This window comes from Myotis brandtii, unplaced genomic scaffold (assembly GCF_000412655.1).
Source record: "Myotis brandtii unplaced genomic scaffold, ASM41265v1 scaffold265, whole genome shotgun sequence".
NCBI classification, from domain to species: Eukaryota; Metazoa; Chordata; class Mammalia; order Chiroptera; family Vespertilionidae; genus Myotis; species Myotis brandtii.
Window position 1 is genome coordinate 761,865 of NW_005360086.1, and position 13,802 is coordinate 775,666.

General features: G+C 41.7%; 1 protein-coding gene across 3 annotated transcripts in view; it reads right to left on the reverse strand.

Moving 5' to 3' along the window:
- Nucleotides 1–2,935: 2,935 nt before the first annotated feature.
- The window catches only part of SPOP (speckle-type POZ protein), a 75,455-nt gene continuing 64,588 nt past the window's right edge, over nucleotides 2,936–13,802 (reverse strand). For all 3 annotated transcript variants that reach the window (XM_005868157.2, XM_005868154.2, XM_005868155.2), the window contains 5 exons: nucleotides 13,093–13,270; nucleotides 10,278–10,333; nucleotides 9,675–9,797; nucleotides 5,720–5,862; nucleotides 2,936–4,186 (listed from right to left, as the gene is read on the reverse strand). In XM_005868157.2, coding sequence (XP_005868219.1) covers nucleotides 4,042–4,186; nucleotides 5,720–5,862; nucleotides 9,675–9,797; nucleotides 10,278–10,333; nucleotides 13,093–13,270 — 645 coding nt within the window. In that variant the 3' untranslated portion in view covers nucleotides 2,936–4,041. The remainder of the gene's footprint in view (nucleotides 4,187–5,719; nucleotides 5,863–9,674; nucleotides 9,798–10,277; nucleotides 10,334–13,092; nucleotides 13,271–13,802) is intronic.

Below are 13,802 nucleotides of genomic sequence, written 5' to 3' on the forward strand. Positions count from 1 at the left end.
GTGTTCATGCCAGTGTGGCTGGGCCAACGAACTCTTTCACAGCAAGAAGTCAGTCTATACAAACAAAAATGAAAATATGTCCTTGGAAAAAATCATAATGACTTCAGCCTTTAATGTTCTCACAGTTTCTTTATTTTTAATCTTGAAGAGATATTTTAGGGGAAGTATCTCTTGTCTAGAGGAAATATTTATATGAATTCAGCAATTCTATCAACTTTTTTCTTTTGTGAAATTCGAGTAAAATTAAAATTGTATCCAAAATATGATTGTTATGGTTTTTTGTTTTTTAAATATTTTTATTGATTCCAGAGAGGAAGGGAGAGATAGAATCGATGAGAACCATTGATCAGTGGCTGCCTCCTGTACGCCCCCTACCGGGGGATAGAGCCTGCAACCTGGGCATGTGCCCTTGACCGGAATCGAACCCTGGACCCTTCAGTCTGCAGGCCGATGCTCTATCCACTGAGCCAAACCGGCTAGGGTGATTGTTTTGGTGTTATAAAAGTATCTCTAATCCCTCCTCCCCCCCCAAAAAAGATTAAAATAAGATTGGGCTCCAGCCCAGTATTTGTGTTTGTGTGTGTGTGTGTTTTTAAGAATTTGCTTTTGACAAAGATAAACCGAAGGATCTAATACAGTCATGTTGGGGGAATTCAGTTGTTCTTTTATAGGAGTTGAAGAGCCAGAACAAAGCAACAGTCAGTTTCAAAGTGCAGCTCAACTCCCCCTCTGTTTGTTGTTCTGTTCATAAACATACAAGCTATTTTCTTTCATCTGCACAGGACTCATGCAATATGGAGAATCCATAATAGGTTTAAACCAGATTTATAAATAAATGCGCAGAGTGGTGGTCAAGCCAGAGATCTTTGGGCCTAAGAAAAGATCTCAATGTCCCCGGCTGGAATACTTTTTAAAAGAAGAATCTCTTCAAAGGCCTAAAAGCCAACGGACTTGCCAGCGATAAGGAAAAGCAGCATCTCTTCCCTAAATTGTTAAAACCCTTAAAGGCATTTGAGATGCCCAATGACAACAGGGAGGTTTAATCTCCACGTAGGGAATGGGAACGATTCTCCATGGATGGCTCACTGTCTCCATGTCCAGACACAGGGGGGCTGAACACAGGGGAGGAGGGGAGCTGGGAAGTGATGCCAGAAAACTCTTATTTGGACCGGAAACAGCGACGCCAAAGGTGCTGTGAAACCGCTTGCCTGAAATATTGTTTTGATAAATAAGCCATATCCTTGTGGAATTGAAATCTCCAACTGTTCCACTGGCACGGACATCTCTGCAGTGACAGCACATGCCCCAGATTGTGGAGTTAACTTGAATTAAATTTCAGACGAGGGGGAGCTAAGGGAGGGGGTGGTGGCAGTGGGAGGGTTACGAACAGTATGCTGGGGCTCTGATGTTGTCACAACCAGATGGCTTCAACTGTATCATTTAAACAAAAACAAACACATCCAGAAATAATGTAATAATGACAGGAGAGGCACGGAGTGGCTTCACCAGGACCTGAAATCCTAACAGCTTTGTACCCTCAGTCAAGTCCACATTAGAAATTCCATAAAGATCGAAAAATCCTACAAGGGATCTTCGTCCTGCCAGAAGCTTGGTGCCAGGATTGCTATCCCCGCCCCTGAGGACATATTCCTGGAACTCACCAGCCCCAGGCCCATTGCTCTCTGAGTGAGGAAGAAAGCCAATCTCAAGTCTGGTTTGTCTTCCGGGAGCCTCTGGAGAGCAAGCAGCAAAGGCACCTTCCCAGAGCTTCGCTCTTGCTGTTCCCACAGGAGGAAGCTTTACCTTAGATCCATAAACACTTCAGAAAAGAAACTTCTTACAGTGACTGACCATCTTTTCAGGGCTCTACATTAGAACTGTCACTCAACAGTTCTGCGATCTTAGCGTGTCACGTGATTTCTCTGGGTTTCAACATCTCTCATCTATAAAATGGGAAGATGCTATTTATCACTTGTTTTACCAAACATCAAGCTGTTGGGAAGTTCCGATGAGATACCGTGCATGGAAAGTTCGCTGAAAACTTAAGAATTGCTGAGCAAATGCAGTCACCTGAGGGACAATGTGGGTGCAGGAGACTCTGTGTATGCCCTGATCCCCGGAACTGTGTGCTGATCTGGGAAGTGAGGACCGAGGAGGCACAGGGACAGCAGCCAGAACTTGGAGAACTGGGCGGTTCCTCACACAGGTGATGCTTAGAAGGACACTGAAGAGCGCAATGGATCGGTCGGTTTCCAATAAGCAAATCCTGTCTCTGATTATATTGATAATAGATCTTATTTACTCCATTCCAGGGGTGGCAAGATAAATGAAAATTGGAATATTTGCAAAGGCTAAAGTCACTGAAGGGAACTGGAAGATGAAATATGTCGAGTTTCCATCTAAGTCAAACAACACATACCTTGGCCACATGGCCAATGCATTTCCCACTGTATCCCACCTTCCGACCCGCACTGCTATGACCAAAGCAGAAGAGGAGCCCAGAGCATTCCTGTGAGCTCGCTGGGAATTCAGACATCACATCAAGTCGGTGACAGAATCAATCAGAGATAGTAACTTCCCTTTATTTAATCTCCACATTCATGTCCCCTTGATCTTTTTATATTTCACTGGGAGGACATTGAGAGTAGGTCTTAGAATGTGTAGGGTGTAGAAAGCCCACTTCCATTACCTGTCTTGGCAGAGGCAGGAGCCTGATCCCCAGTAGGCGGTGGATTGTGAGATCCTCAAGGACAAGAGACTGGCAGATGCTGGTAGCTCACCAAGGAACCTGAGATTAGGGAGATGTAATAAACCCCACCGCTCAGACCTTTCAAACATTATCTCTGCAAACTGCAGATCAAGCTAGGCCTTCAAAATCCCTTAAGGAACTCAGACCCAAAACACCAATCAGAGGAGTGAAACAAAAGACCAGAGATACCACACAGTACAAAATAGTCATTATTTATATTTTCAAAAAGAAAAAAAATTAACATTTGGAAGTTCTCTCCTGTAGGAAGAGGAGTGAATTGGAAGGAACAGGACTGGCTCCTATGCAGGCGCAGGTACAAACAGCTGAGCAATCGGGGCTGGGATTTTTTTCACACAGCGTTAATAATAAAATTTCCTTTTCTTTTCTCTTCTTTTTATGTTTTGTGTTTTTGTTTTGTTTTTTGTTTTTTAGAAAAGGGGGGAGGAAGGAGAAATAAAATCGGAGAAAAATGCCAAAAAAACATTTTCCACAATATCTAAAATCAGAGAGCTATAGTTCTTGTCAAGACAATATGAATTCTGGGTGAATTATTTTTTTCCAGTTTCCAACACCAATAAAGATTTTTTGCAAAAGCCACCACATCAGAACACTCATCTTCCAGATCAAATAACCTCCTTCCCCTTTCGCCTTCGCTTGTCGTTTTTCATAAAGGGATAAAAGAATGTATTCTGTTCTTGCAAACAGTAAGTGCTAACAACAAGAGAGCTCTTCTGATACTTGCATGGTGGTGAGAAGTTTTCACAAATATCCAAGTTTTAGCACAGTTGGATGGACTGAAATTTCTCTCAATATAAATAGTACTGGAATCCACAAACTGATCTTTGAGAAATTCTGCAAAAATCCTTTCTTGTTTCCTCTTCTTCCCCTTCTCTTAAAACTAACGGTCCTTCTTTTTTTTTCCTTTTTGCTCCAGGCACCTGACGATTTGTTCTGCTCAGTTAGATGCAGACAGATTTCTCCAAGTACCACTGCAGGGCTGTCCTCAGGGCCAGCGCCTAACCGAATCCCCACAGGATCAAACTCGGTCAGGCCAAAGGGAACACAGTGACGCAGCAACAGGGTTTCATTAGGTTGAACAGCCCGAGTCCCGGCCTTCCCTCCCCCCATCCCCCAAGGTTACTTAGTGCTGTTTTAAAAGTCTGGGGCCGAGATGCAGTCTTTCCCCCACAGTGGAGTCAAAGCTCCACAGATTGCGCTGTCTACCTGGTGGTCAATGGCAGCAACAGTGGCTGCTGCTTCTGGAAAATAAACGGAGTCTCACAGGCAGGATCTTAGGACTGCTTCAGGCGCTTGCGTGGAGGTCCCAGAAAGGGGCACTGTGCTGAAGCCAGAGAGCGGTATGCCTCAGCCACCAAGTGGGGATGTGACACCACCATTGCCTTCCACCCCGAGGTCTCCAAGACATCCGAGGCATGACTAGGAGAAATGTGAGATGGGTTACCAAACGAGGGAGTGAAGGATGGGTTAAACAGCCGCCTAGACAGCCTAATTTCCCAGAGTTTGCTGTAAAGGGTATCAATGCAAGTAACACTCAGATAGAAAACCCTTGATATGCATGAGAATTTGCTTGTTAGAGGGTATGCAGATCGCTGACCAGATTGTGGCTGTTGTGACTCTGAAAACCAGGACTTAGAGCTACTATATTACTAACTACAAGGTGAAATGTCCCTCAGGCTAGTCTCTACACTATCAAAGCTCTTTACATTTTTAAAATCCTCACCCCAGGATATGATATACTGATTTTAGTGAGAGGGGAAGGAGGTGGGGTGAGAAACATCAGTGTATGAGAGAATAAATGATTGGTTGTCTCCCATACACTCACACAGGGGCTGGAACCCGCAACCTTTCGGTGCAGGGGATGATGCTCCAACCAGCTGAGCCCACCTGCCAGGGCTGTCAATGCTCTTTATGTTGCTAATGAAGAGACAAGAGACAGCTCAGAGCTTCCACCTGGCTCTGCCACTTCCTAGTGCCCTAACCACAGAGCAGATCAGAGCCTGGGGTCTATCTGAATGAAAAGGAGGGGATACTAACCACACTTCCTTGAATGGTTCGATCTACAAAGCACCAAGCAAGTGTCCACCACAGACTGAGCACTCACTAGGACCATCACTTGGTGGTCTCCTCTTTTTCCTCAATCGGTAACTCCTTCGAAACAATCTTACAAACAGCCTTAGAGGGCATCGTTTCCTGATTTGGGGCATTTTCTGTGATGAATAATGTTCACTATTTGCCTGGCCACCTCTTAGACCAGCGGTCGCCAACCTTTCGGGCCTCACGGACCACCAGTGGTCTGCTGACCACCGGTTGGCGACTGCTGTCTTAGACCCATCTCTGAGGTTGTTGTGAGAACTGTTGTTGTGAGGGTTTTATGAAACCTGCTCTTTTTTGGGCTTTCTCCAAATGCTGTTCCCCATCAGGCAGGGGAGTAGAACATGCCCCACTGAGAATTATTTCCGAAAGTAATATGGCCAGGTCATTTGTCATTTAAGGTTGAAGGAACAGATCTACTGGAATGAACATTTCTTTCTCAAAGCATTTCTTTCTCTACTGATGACCCCTTCTCTTTTCCCCATTCCACAATGGACCATTAGATATATTTTACTAACTCATAAAAACACACTTCTGTTCACCCAGAGATCTGCATGCCTTTCATCAGGCCAGTGAATGTGAAGTAAAGATGCTATCATTTGGGGAACACAGCACATTATCATTTTCATCAATCTGATCACTACATGGAAGTAAAACACCTCACTCAGCAATCAAATTAGACCCGTGAAAGCAAAACCATCTTCCACTCTGTCAAGATGAAGGGAAAGATGAAAACTATATTTACTACTAGAAGTTAAATGAAGCTTCTCGTCTATTTTATTCACTAATGCAAAGTCTTTTCATTTCTCTAGCTATCCCAACTACCCTGAAAGAAGAACTTTGAAGATGCCAACTCACTAGTTGATGAAATCCACTGCCTGCGTTTTCAATTGATCTGCGCTGTGGAGGTCAGCCAAGATGAGAATTTCTGCGGCGTTCTCCACAGAGAGGTTACTGCAGAGGGCATCCTCACACATGACCTTTAAGCGCTCCAGGGCATACTGTAAAACACAAGCACTGCTGTCAGAGCAGGAATAGCTCTGGGCTGACTGCTCCTGAAGCTGTACCATCATGTAACGGAGACCTGAACAGAACTGTGCATTCGGTGAGAAGGCTACGACTGTAATTATAAAACATAACCATACTCCAAACGCTGAGATGAAGACAGCTAAAATAACGTGCATACCTACCACTCCAGTTCTACAGTATACCTAGGAGAAAAAGGGCAATTATGAAATAGACCCACATCCTCACGTTTACCCTGTCCCGATATTATTCAAGTGTTTCTTAAACCATCACTCCCTACCCTCACAATGACAGATCACTCTGCTTCAGGTCACCAGGGACATGACATGTTCAGTGTCTGCAATCCTTTCATTCAGAGCCGCACTAGGGTGAAGCACAATCCCCGGCCTGGCAGGATATCCTGACTGGCCCACTGGGCTGAGGAAAGGAGCCCTGTGGTGCCTTCACCAGCATCTCTGCCACTAGTTGTTCCTGAATGAGGGTCAACCCCAGCCTCCTTTCAAATAGAGGATAAATGGAGTCCTATTTTATTGGGGTTGAGGTTAAGATTCTCAGGGTAGAAAAACAAAGCAACAAAGACCCTGGGATTCAGTTTCAGTCTAAAACTTCTTCCAAGTAAAGGGTATAAATGTTTTGTAAATGAAAGTCTAGGTTAATATTGGGCATATTTCATTTAGTTGATTTGTTTTGATGCAACTGTACTTGCTCTCAAATATGAGATTATGAACTTACTAAGGAACTTCAAGGACAAGGAGGAGGAAGGCATAAAAAGGAGGCACAAAATAAAATGTCATTCATCAGTCACAGGAAAGGGGTTTGGTTGAGGGTCTCCAGTCTCCCTACAGGTCCCATCTTAAGGGGCCTCAGAACTCAATGGCATAATATTCCTCTAAGCTGAATCATGGCAATCAAACCAGGCCAATTTTATTTTTATGAATTCTGGGTGAGGAGGCATATCTGCTGGCACTATGATCTCCTGCAGCAAAAAGAGAATTTTATTGGTTTTGGTACAGCTTATAATTTTTACATTTGAGTAACTGGAAAACAGTTTCCATGGAAAACAGGAATGACACTAGACAAGCAAGAAATTAGGTTTTTGTTTTAAAAGGCTGGGAAAGGTTTGGTAAATGTTCAGTTTTTACACAGTGCTACACAGAATATTCCTCTTATCCTTTCTCAATACTTTCTTTTAAAAGGACTTTTGCTGTGAATAGCTCTGATCCCTACTGCATCATTAGACAAAAGTAGCCACTGCTGTCCCTTGGGGGACCAAGTTTTTTTCTTAATTATACTTCTGAAAAACCTGGCTAATGGCAGTACTTACCCGAGAGATTGAAATTGTGTCTCCCGGCCTGGCCAACGTGTTTTGTTTTGTTTTTGGTCTAATTACACATGTCCCCAGGAGACTGGGAAAGCTCAGAAGAAGCTGTTGCAGTCTCTTGGGTAAATTCTAGAGGTTTAGATCCTTCCATGAAAGATTTCTTATTCTGTTTTCCTGACGCTTACAAGGAGGTATAAAGGTAAGAATATTTTCCAATAAGCTTGAAGCAAGGAATGTCTAATGGGAAATTCTGAATGGAATTTGAAAACACACCCTTCAGTTATTTCTCATTCATAAATTTAAAGTATTGCTGTGATTCAACTGCTTTAACTTTTAAAATCCCAACTTAACACACTGTACCGAAAATACCATTCTTAGAATGTCACTTCAGGCTGATCCCTATGCTCTGAGCTCTTATAATAGTAGGTTCCCAGTAAGTTCCCTGGTTGAGGAGCAGAAATGAAAACCCAGGGACACATATGTCTAACCCTGGCTCTAAGAATATACAACTCTGAGCCTTGGTATTTCTGTCTAAAAAGTGGGCCTTTTGATACTACTCACCCTCATGGGAGCTAGAAGACGAGAGGAAGATAAATGCCTGTGTATAAGCACCAAATGACTGCTTCAGTGAAAACTAAAGGGCAGAGGAGTCAGAATCACTATAAAATTCATATTTATAAAAAGCAGGTATTAGGCGGTAGCCAGTCTGGCTCAGTGGATAGAGTGTGAGCCCTCAGACTTAAGGATCAAAGGTTCAATTCCGGTCAAGGGCATGTACCTTAGTTGCAGGCTCAATCCCTGGCCTGGTGTGGGTGAGTGCAGGAGGCAACCAATCAATGTGTGAGACACATCGATGCTTCTCTCTCTCTGTCTCTTCCCCTCCCTTCCACTCTCTCTAAATATCAATGGAAAAAATATCCTCGGGTGAGGATTAACAACAACCACAAAAGCAGCAGGTATTGGGCTGTGTGCCTTCAACTTCCTCAGAGCTCACAATGTGTACTTCCTTACTGTCTCCACTGGAAGCAAGTTTCCTCTGGTCAGAGCTGAGCTAGACTAAAAGGGTATGGGATGTTCGCATTGCTTAACGGTACTAATTCAGTCTTGAAAGGTAATATGCAGGATACAATATTATTCAATCCTTTTCATCTGTAGCATTGATTGGGTTTACATGCCTTATCCTCTACTAACACTCCAAAATGCTGATCAATAAAGATCAAACCTCCACTGTAAATACAGGTACTTTCATCTGTCCTCGGGGATGCAAAGGAAGGTGGAAGGGGACTAGTCCCATGAGCAAATCCTGAAAAGGCGCTAGTGCCCTTACATCAGAGCCAGAGCCAGCTCTGCCCCAGGTGGGCACTGCAGCATCCTGGCAGAAAGAAGAGACACTTCCAGCGGAGAACCATCTTTCTCAGAGAGTCTACTATTGGATGGGTTTAAGTCCTTTGACATTCTTGCCGCAACCCCCCTTCCCAACACAAGGAAAGCTCCCACAGGATAAACAGTAATCACCCCCACCCCCACCCCCTTCATACTTCTTTAGACCACAGGGCTTGGAGGACAGACAGGTCACTGAGCTCTCTTCAATGTATTTATACAATGAAAGTCAGTTTCCCAAAGTGTGCTTTGGGGAACACTAATCCAGGGGTGATCTTTCAGGAAAAGAATTCCAGAGTTAACTAAATTGGAGAAATGCTATGATAGTGCACATGAACATACTAAAGGTTCTGAGAAATCCTGCAATAAAACAGCAACAATACACAAAACCTTGCATTTGACTTGGTTAAACTCAGTGTTTCACTGGGATTGAGCCTGCAACTGAGGTACATGCCCCCCTCCCCCCCGCCGCTTATTTTGGGAACCACTGGTCTGTTGTTTTAGGTAATCGCATTTCCTTGCTAAGATCCCATTTTCACTTTCACACTTTAACATTTCTCAAATCAAAATGTATCTTACAATCAAAGTATACATTTACTGTAGTAGTAGCTCTTATTTCCCAAAGAGCTATTAATCATCTTATAATTTTGAATATTTCAAAAACTACTTAGGGGAAAGTTAAAAATGCTAACCAGGACACTGGGAAAAAGATTATTCTCTTATTGAAAAAGTTTAAATAAAAGTTAATGAACCCAACAACATTTTATAAATTATAAAGCCAAATTATAAATCCAAATGTGAGTCTTAAATATCACTATGGTTAAATCTGAGAGGTAATTTAGCAGACTTCTTCTTTTCCATAGGTAGAGTGACCATATATAATTTACCATTCAAAGCAGGATGCTTTTGAAAATAAAAAGGGCGCTATCAATAATTGGGCTGCAGCACAAGTATGAAATAGGACTGTCCAGCCAAACTAAGATATGTGCTCATCTTACTTACAATGCAGCATAGAAGCCCCGCCATGAAACTCAAGAAGTTACAGAAACTCCTAGTTTTGTGATTATTTTTCTATTCCTATCTCACCTTGTCAGCAGCTGCCAGCAAATCATCAGCCATTTTGTCCAGGTTTGGAGCTTTCCCCGTGTAAATGAAGCACATCATTTCCTTAAAAACTTCAGGCTCCACATCATTGATTTCAACCCGATTCTATGCCAGAAAAACTGGAAGTCAGAAATATTCCAGCAAAACAAATTCCCTAAACAATTTTCATGATTTTAAGCTCTAGTGAGGAGAGAAGCTTGTATCATTTAAAACCTAACATGAATGAAAAATTGCTCTTTGCCATATTTGATTATAATATTCTCCATCATATGTACCACCTTTGTTTTCAAAGACAACTATAGCTTTCATTTTTTTACCTTTCTTTTCTTGAGTAGAAACACATGTCTAATACGCTCACCCCAAACCCTTTGGGTGATGTGTCTGGGAGAGAGTGAGTCTCCTTTACCTAGAATCCTTCTGGACTACCTCTCTCCACTCTCACAAAGTGTCCCTTAGGGAATTCGTAATCCATTTTAGTAACACAGTAAGAAAAGATAATTAGGAAAATAAATCTGCTGCCAAATTGGAAAACTCATCTGAATCTAGTCACCTAGCTAGAAGACATATTTTTATCCTGATACATACCTTTTTGCTCTCCTCCATTTCATGTTCAAACATGGCACTAAAAACTGGAGAACGAGCTAGAAAGTGAAAGGCAACAGAGACAAATGTGGTTATCACGTTGTAAATCACTCAGTTCTTCTGTTATGTAGAAGAGGTCATTTTCTTTGCTGTCACACTGGTATAGGAAAGGGTCTTAGCCTCAAATTATATCAGAATTATAAAATTCATTTCTTTTTATATTATACCAGTAAGTTAGTAATTACAATACATAGTTAAAAAAAGAAAATGCTACTTACAAAATAATTTATTAGCTAGATTCCAAACATTCATGTTTTAAGGAAATTACTCAAATTTATCTATATGTTGGATGACAATGATATTCTCTGGGTAGATTTGGGGGTTCAACTGGAAGGTCCTTTAGGGTTCTAAGCAGGATGTCTTGATACCTACATTTTTGCCTGGAAAAAAGACACCTACTTTCCCCACATCCAGGGACCACACAGCAAGGAGGCCCAGAACAAGGCTCAATGGCATCCACTAACTAGATGAAACCCATGCTCATTTATGGCAGGTTTTCTGGTCCTTCCAGCCTTGCATTCTCAACAGAGATGATAACTTTCCAAAGAGGCAAGAAAAAGAAATCTTAGGGATTACATCGTTTGTAGCCCTTCAAAGCTCAACCCTAATAAAAAATAAAAAATGAAATAAAATTTAAAAAAAGCTCAACCCTACCTAACAAAATCTTATTCCTTAGTATTTAATGTCTCTCATTGGGGATAATTTAATTTTTCCCTGAGGGGTGGGAATAATGAAAAAAGGTTAAGAAACAGTGTTCTAAGTCATGCCCAATTCTAGTCTAATGAACACTATAAATAATAAGTAAACTTAATTTCAACCATGAAAGTAATAAAATGGCTAAGAACTCAAATCTTATCATTTTGTCCGACAATCAGGGATTTGGTGAAAGTTAAGACTACCAATCTCTAACCGAGAGAGGAAGAACAGATGGAATATATACAGGACTTTGAGCTAACGGTAACTGGAACTTTAACTTATATTTTATGTTAGGAAGGACTAATTTTAGATCTGCCATTTTTTAACCACACATCTTGGGCAAATCACTAAACCCTCTGAGCCTCAATGCTTTAAATTATTCCAAAGGATATTAATTCTCCTTGTTCTTATCTCAGAAGGGCTACAGACTAAAAGGTACTAAATAAATACATTACAGAAATTGAAGACTAAAGGGCTGGTGATTTTAATAAAGAGGGAAGGGTCCAAAGCAGTGATATGCCTAGAGGGTCATCATTGGATAGACAGAAACTGAGGTTATGAAATAAATAAAATCACCCAGGGAGAATAAGGAGAATGAAAAGAGAACTGAGAGAACACCAATGTTTAAAAGGATGCGTGAAGAAGAGGGAGACCACACATCAGAGGTAGCCAGAGAATCAGAAGAAAACTAGAATAAAGGAGCCAAATAATATATGAACGAGAGTCCCTCAAATGTAAGAACTAGCCGGCCATATTACTTTGGAAAACTGCTTTCATTGCATGTAGATGAACTGAGGATAGTGAGAGGAGACAAGTTGAGATAGTAAATGTGCTAACTTAAGAAATTTAGCTCTGAGAGAGAGAGAGAGAATGAGAATGAGTAACTAGGGGAAGTAGCCTGGGCCTGTTTATAGACTGAGGGTAAACAGGCAATAGGAGAAAGAGAGTTGATGAAGATACCAGATAACAAGGGTATAAGTGGCAGAGTAAGAAGAAGGAGGAGGCAGCATGGGATATGAAACAGAACAGAAGTAGAAAGTACTCTGGACACAAGGAAGAACACCCCTTCCACCAAGAATGCAGGCAAAATGCAGGTAAGGTGAGAGGCAAGAGCTAAGGGACAGGGCCTCAATTTTCTCTTGGAAGAAGTAGCAAGGTCATCTTTTAGGAGCTGGAGATTAAAGGAGAGTAGTGAAGTTTTGAAGTAGCTATTGTTGAGAAAAAGAAAGGGAGCTGACTAACTGTAGGAAGAGTTCTTGGCAGTGCTGAGGGCCTAGCTGAGTATGGAGCGCTAACCTAAGAGTTGATGACTTTCTTTAGCAATACACGGTAACATCTAGTTCAGAGAGGGAACAGAAAGATGGTTAGATTGAGCCAGAGTGGGGTTTTGCCAGGTGTGTATTTTAGAATAGAGCTGAGAATCTTGGTAAGAAATTTGTTGCTGAAGGTTCATGCTATTTCCTTTTATGTCTTATGGCCTGAATAGAAGTTTGTGGGACTGCTATGCTTTCACGTGAAGTAAAGTCAACCCTGCCTTATCAGTTCCCCTCTGTGTCACTCTTTCTGGTCTCAAAGACAAAGGGCCTATTATTAGAATAAGACCTGATCCTCCATGTCACTGGCAATATTCTTATCCTTCTGATATGTTTATATGGAAGAGAAGGCTAAGATCTCCAGGGCAGGGGACTTAACTGAACGTAGTTTATCCTGAGTCCAGAATCCTCTCTGTTATATCCTAAGTCCCTGTCTAGGAACTAATACTTGATCCTAAGCAGTGTTTTGACATCTGTTCTCTAGGTGCAAAGGCATTCAATACACATCATCATCCATTCCTTGAAAATGGTGGCCTAAGTCCACTACAGAGAGGAAGAATAGAAATACCATTTTTATGCAGAGTTGCCTTTTTGATTATGACAACTAATGTCACCACAATATAAAAATATATTTAGTTGCAATTTTTTTTCACTAGTTCAAAAGGCTGAAGTTATTCAACAGGTCATTATGCAGCCACTGGTATGCCTTGTTTCACCAAAACGAACGCTCCCTACGAATAGATACTAACCTGCTAAGATAGCTTTGTGAGCCTGGAATTCCTGGCCAGCAACACACAGACAACAGTCTGTGAACCGGGAATTCTCCCAAAGTCCTCCTAACTCATCTGCCAACCGGCACTCGGGAACCTTCACCATATTCATGGTATTCTGGCCAGAAATGTTGACGGAATCTTGCACCACACTCACCTGTAAAGACAAGGAAACAGTCCAAAGCTTTTGTTATCAGGAATTTTCTTCCCAGCAGGAAGAGAGATGATTTATACCTCATTCAGATACTAACGTTAGTCATATTCTCTTGAAACCACCTCCACAAATCAAGGCTTTATCCTCTGGATCACGTAATTTTCAATCTATCACAGTTATACTTAGTCTACACCATCTCAGGAAAATAGGGAGAAAGCCCCACAAATCTCCTTCTCCTCCAACTTCTAATAAGCCTCACCTCCCCTTCCCTGAAAACCTGGGCAAAACCATCAGAGGGAAAAACTAAAAGAAACAAATGTTAAACCTCAAGTATTTACCTTATTCTGCCTTAAGGTTAAATACGAAGAACTCCTATAGAAACTACCATTTAAATTAAACTCTTTAGAGAGAAAAATCTAGTACACCTAAAAGCATTCCACTTACTTTAGTTAGGTCTGGAACATGAAAATAAAATGCAGCTTCCATAGGGTCTGGTAAATAATTGGTACTTCCGTGCAAGTGTTAATTTAATGAA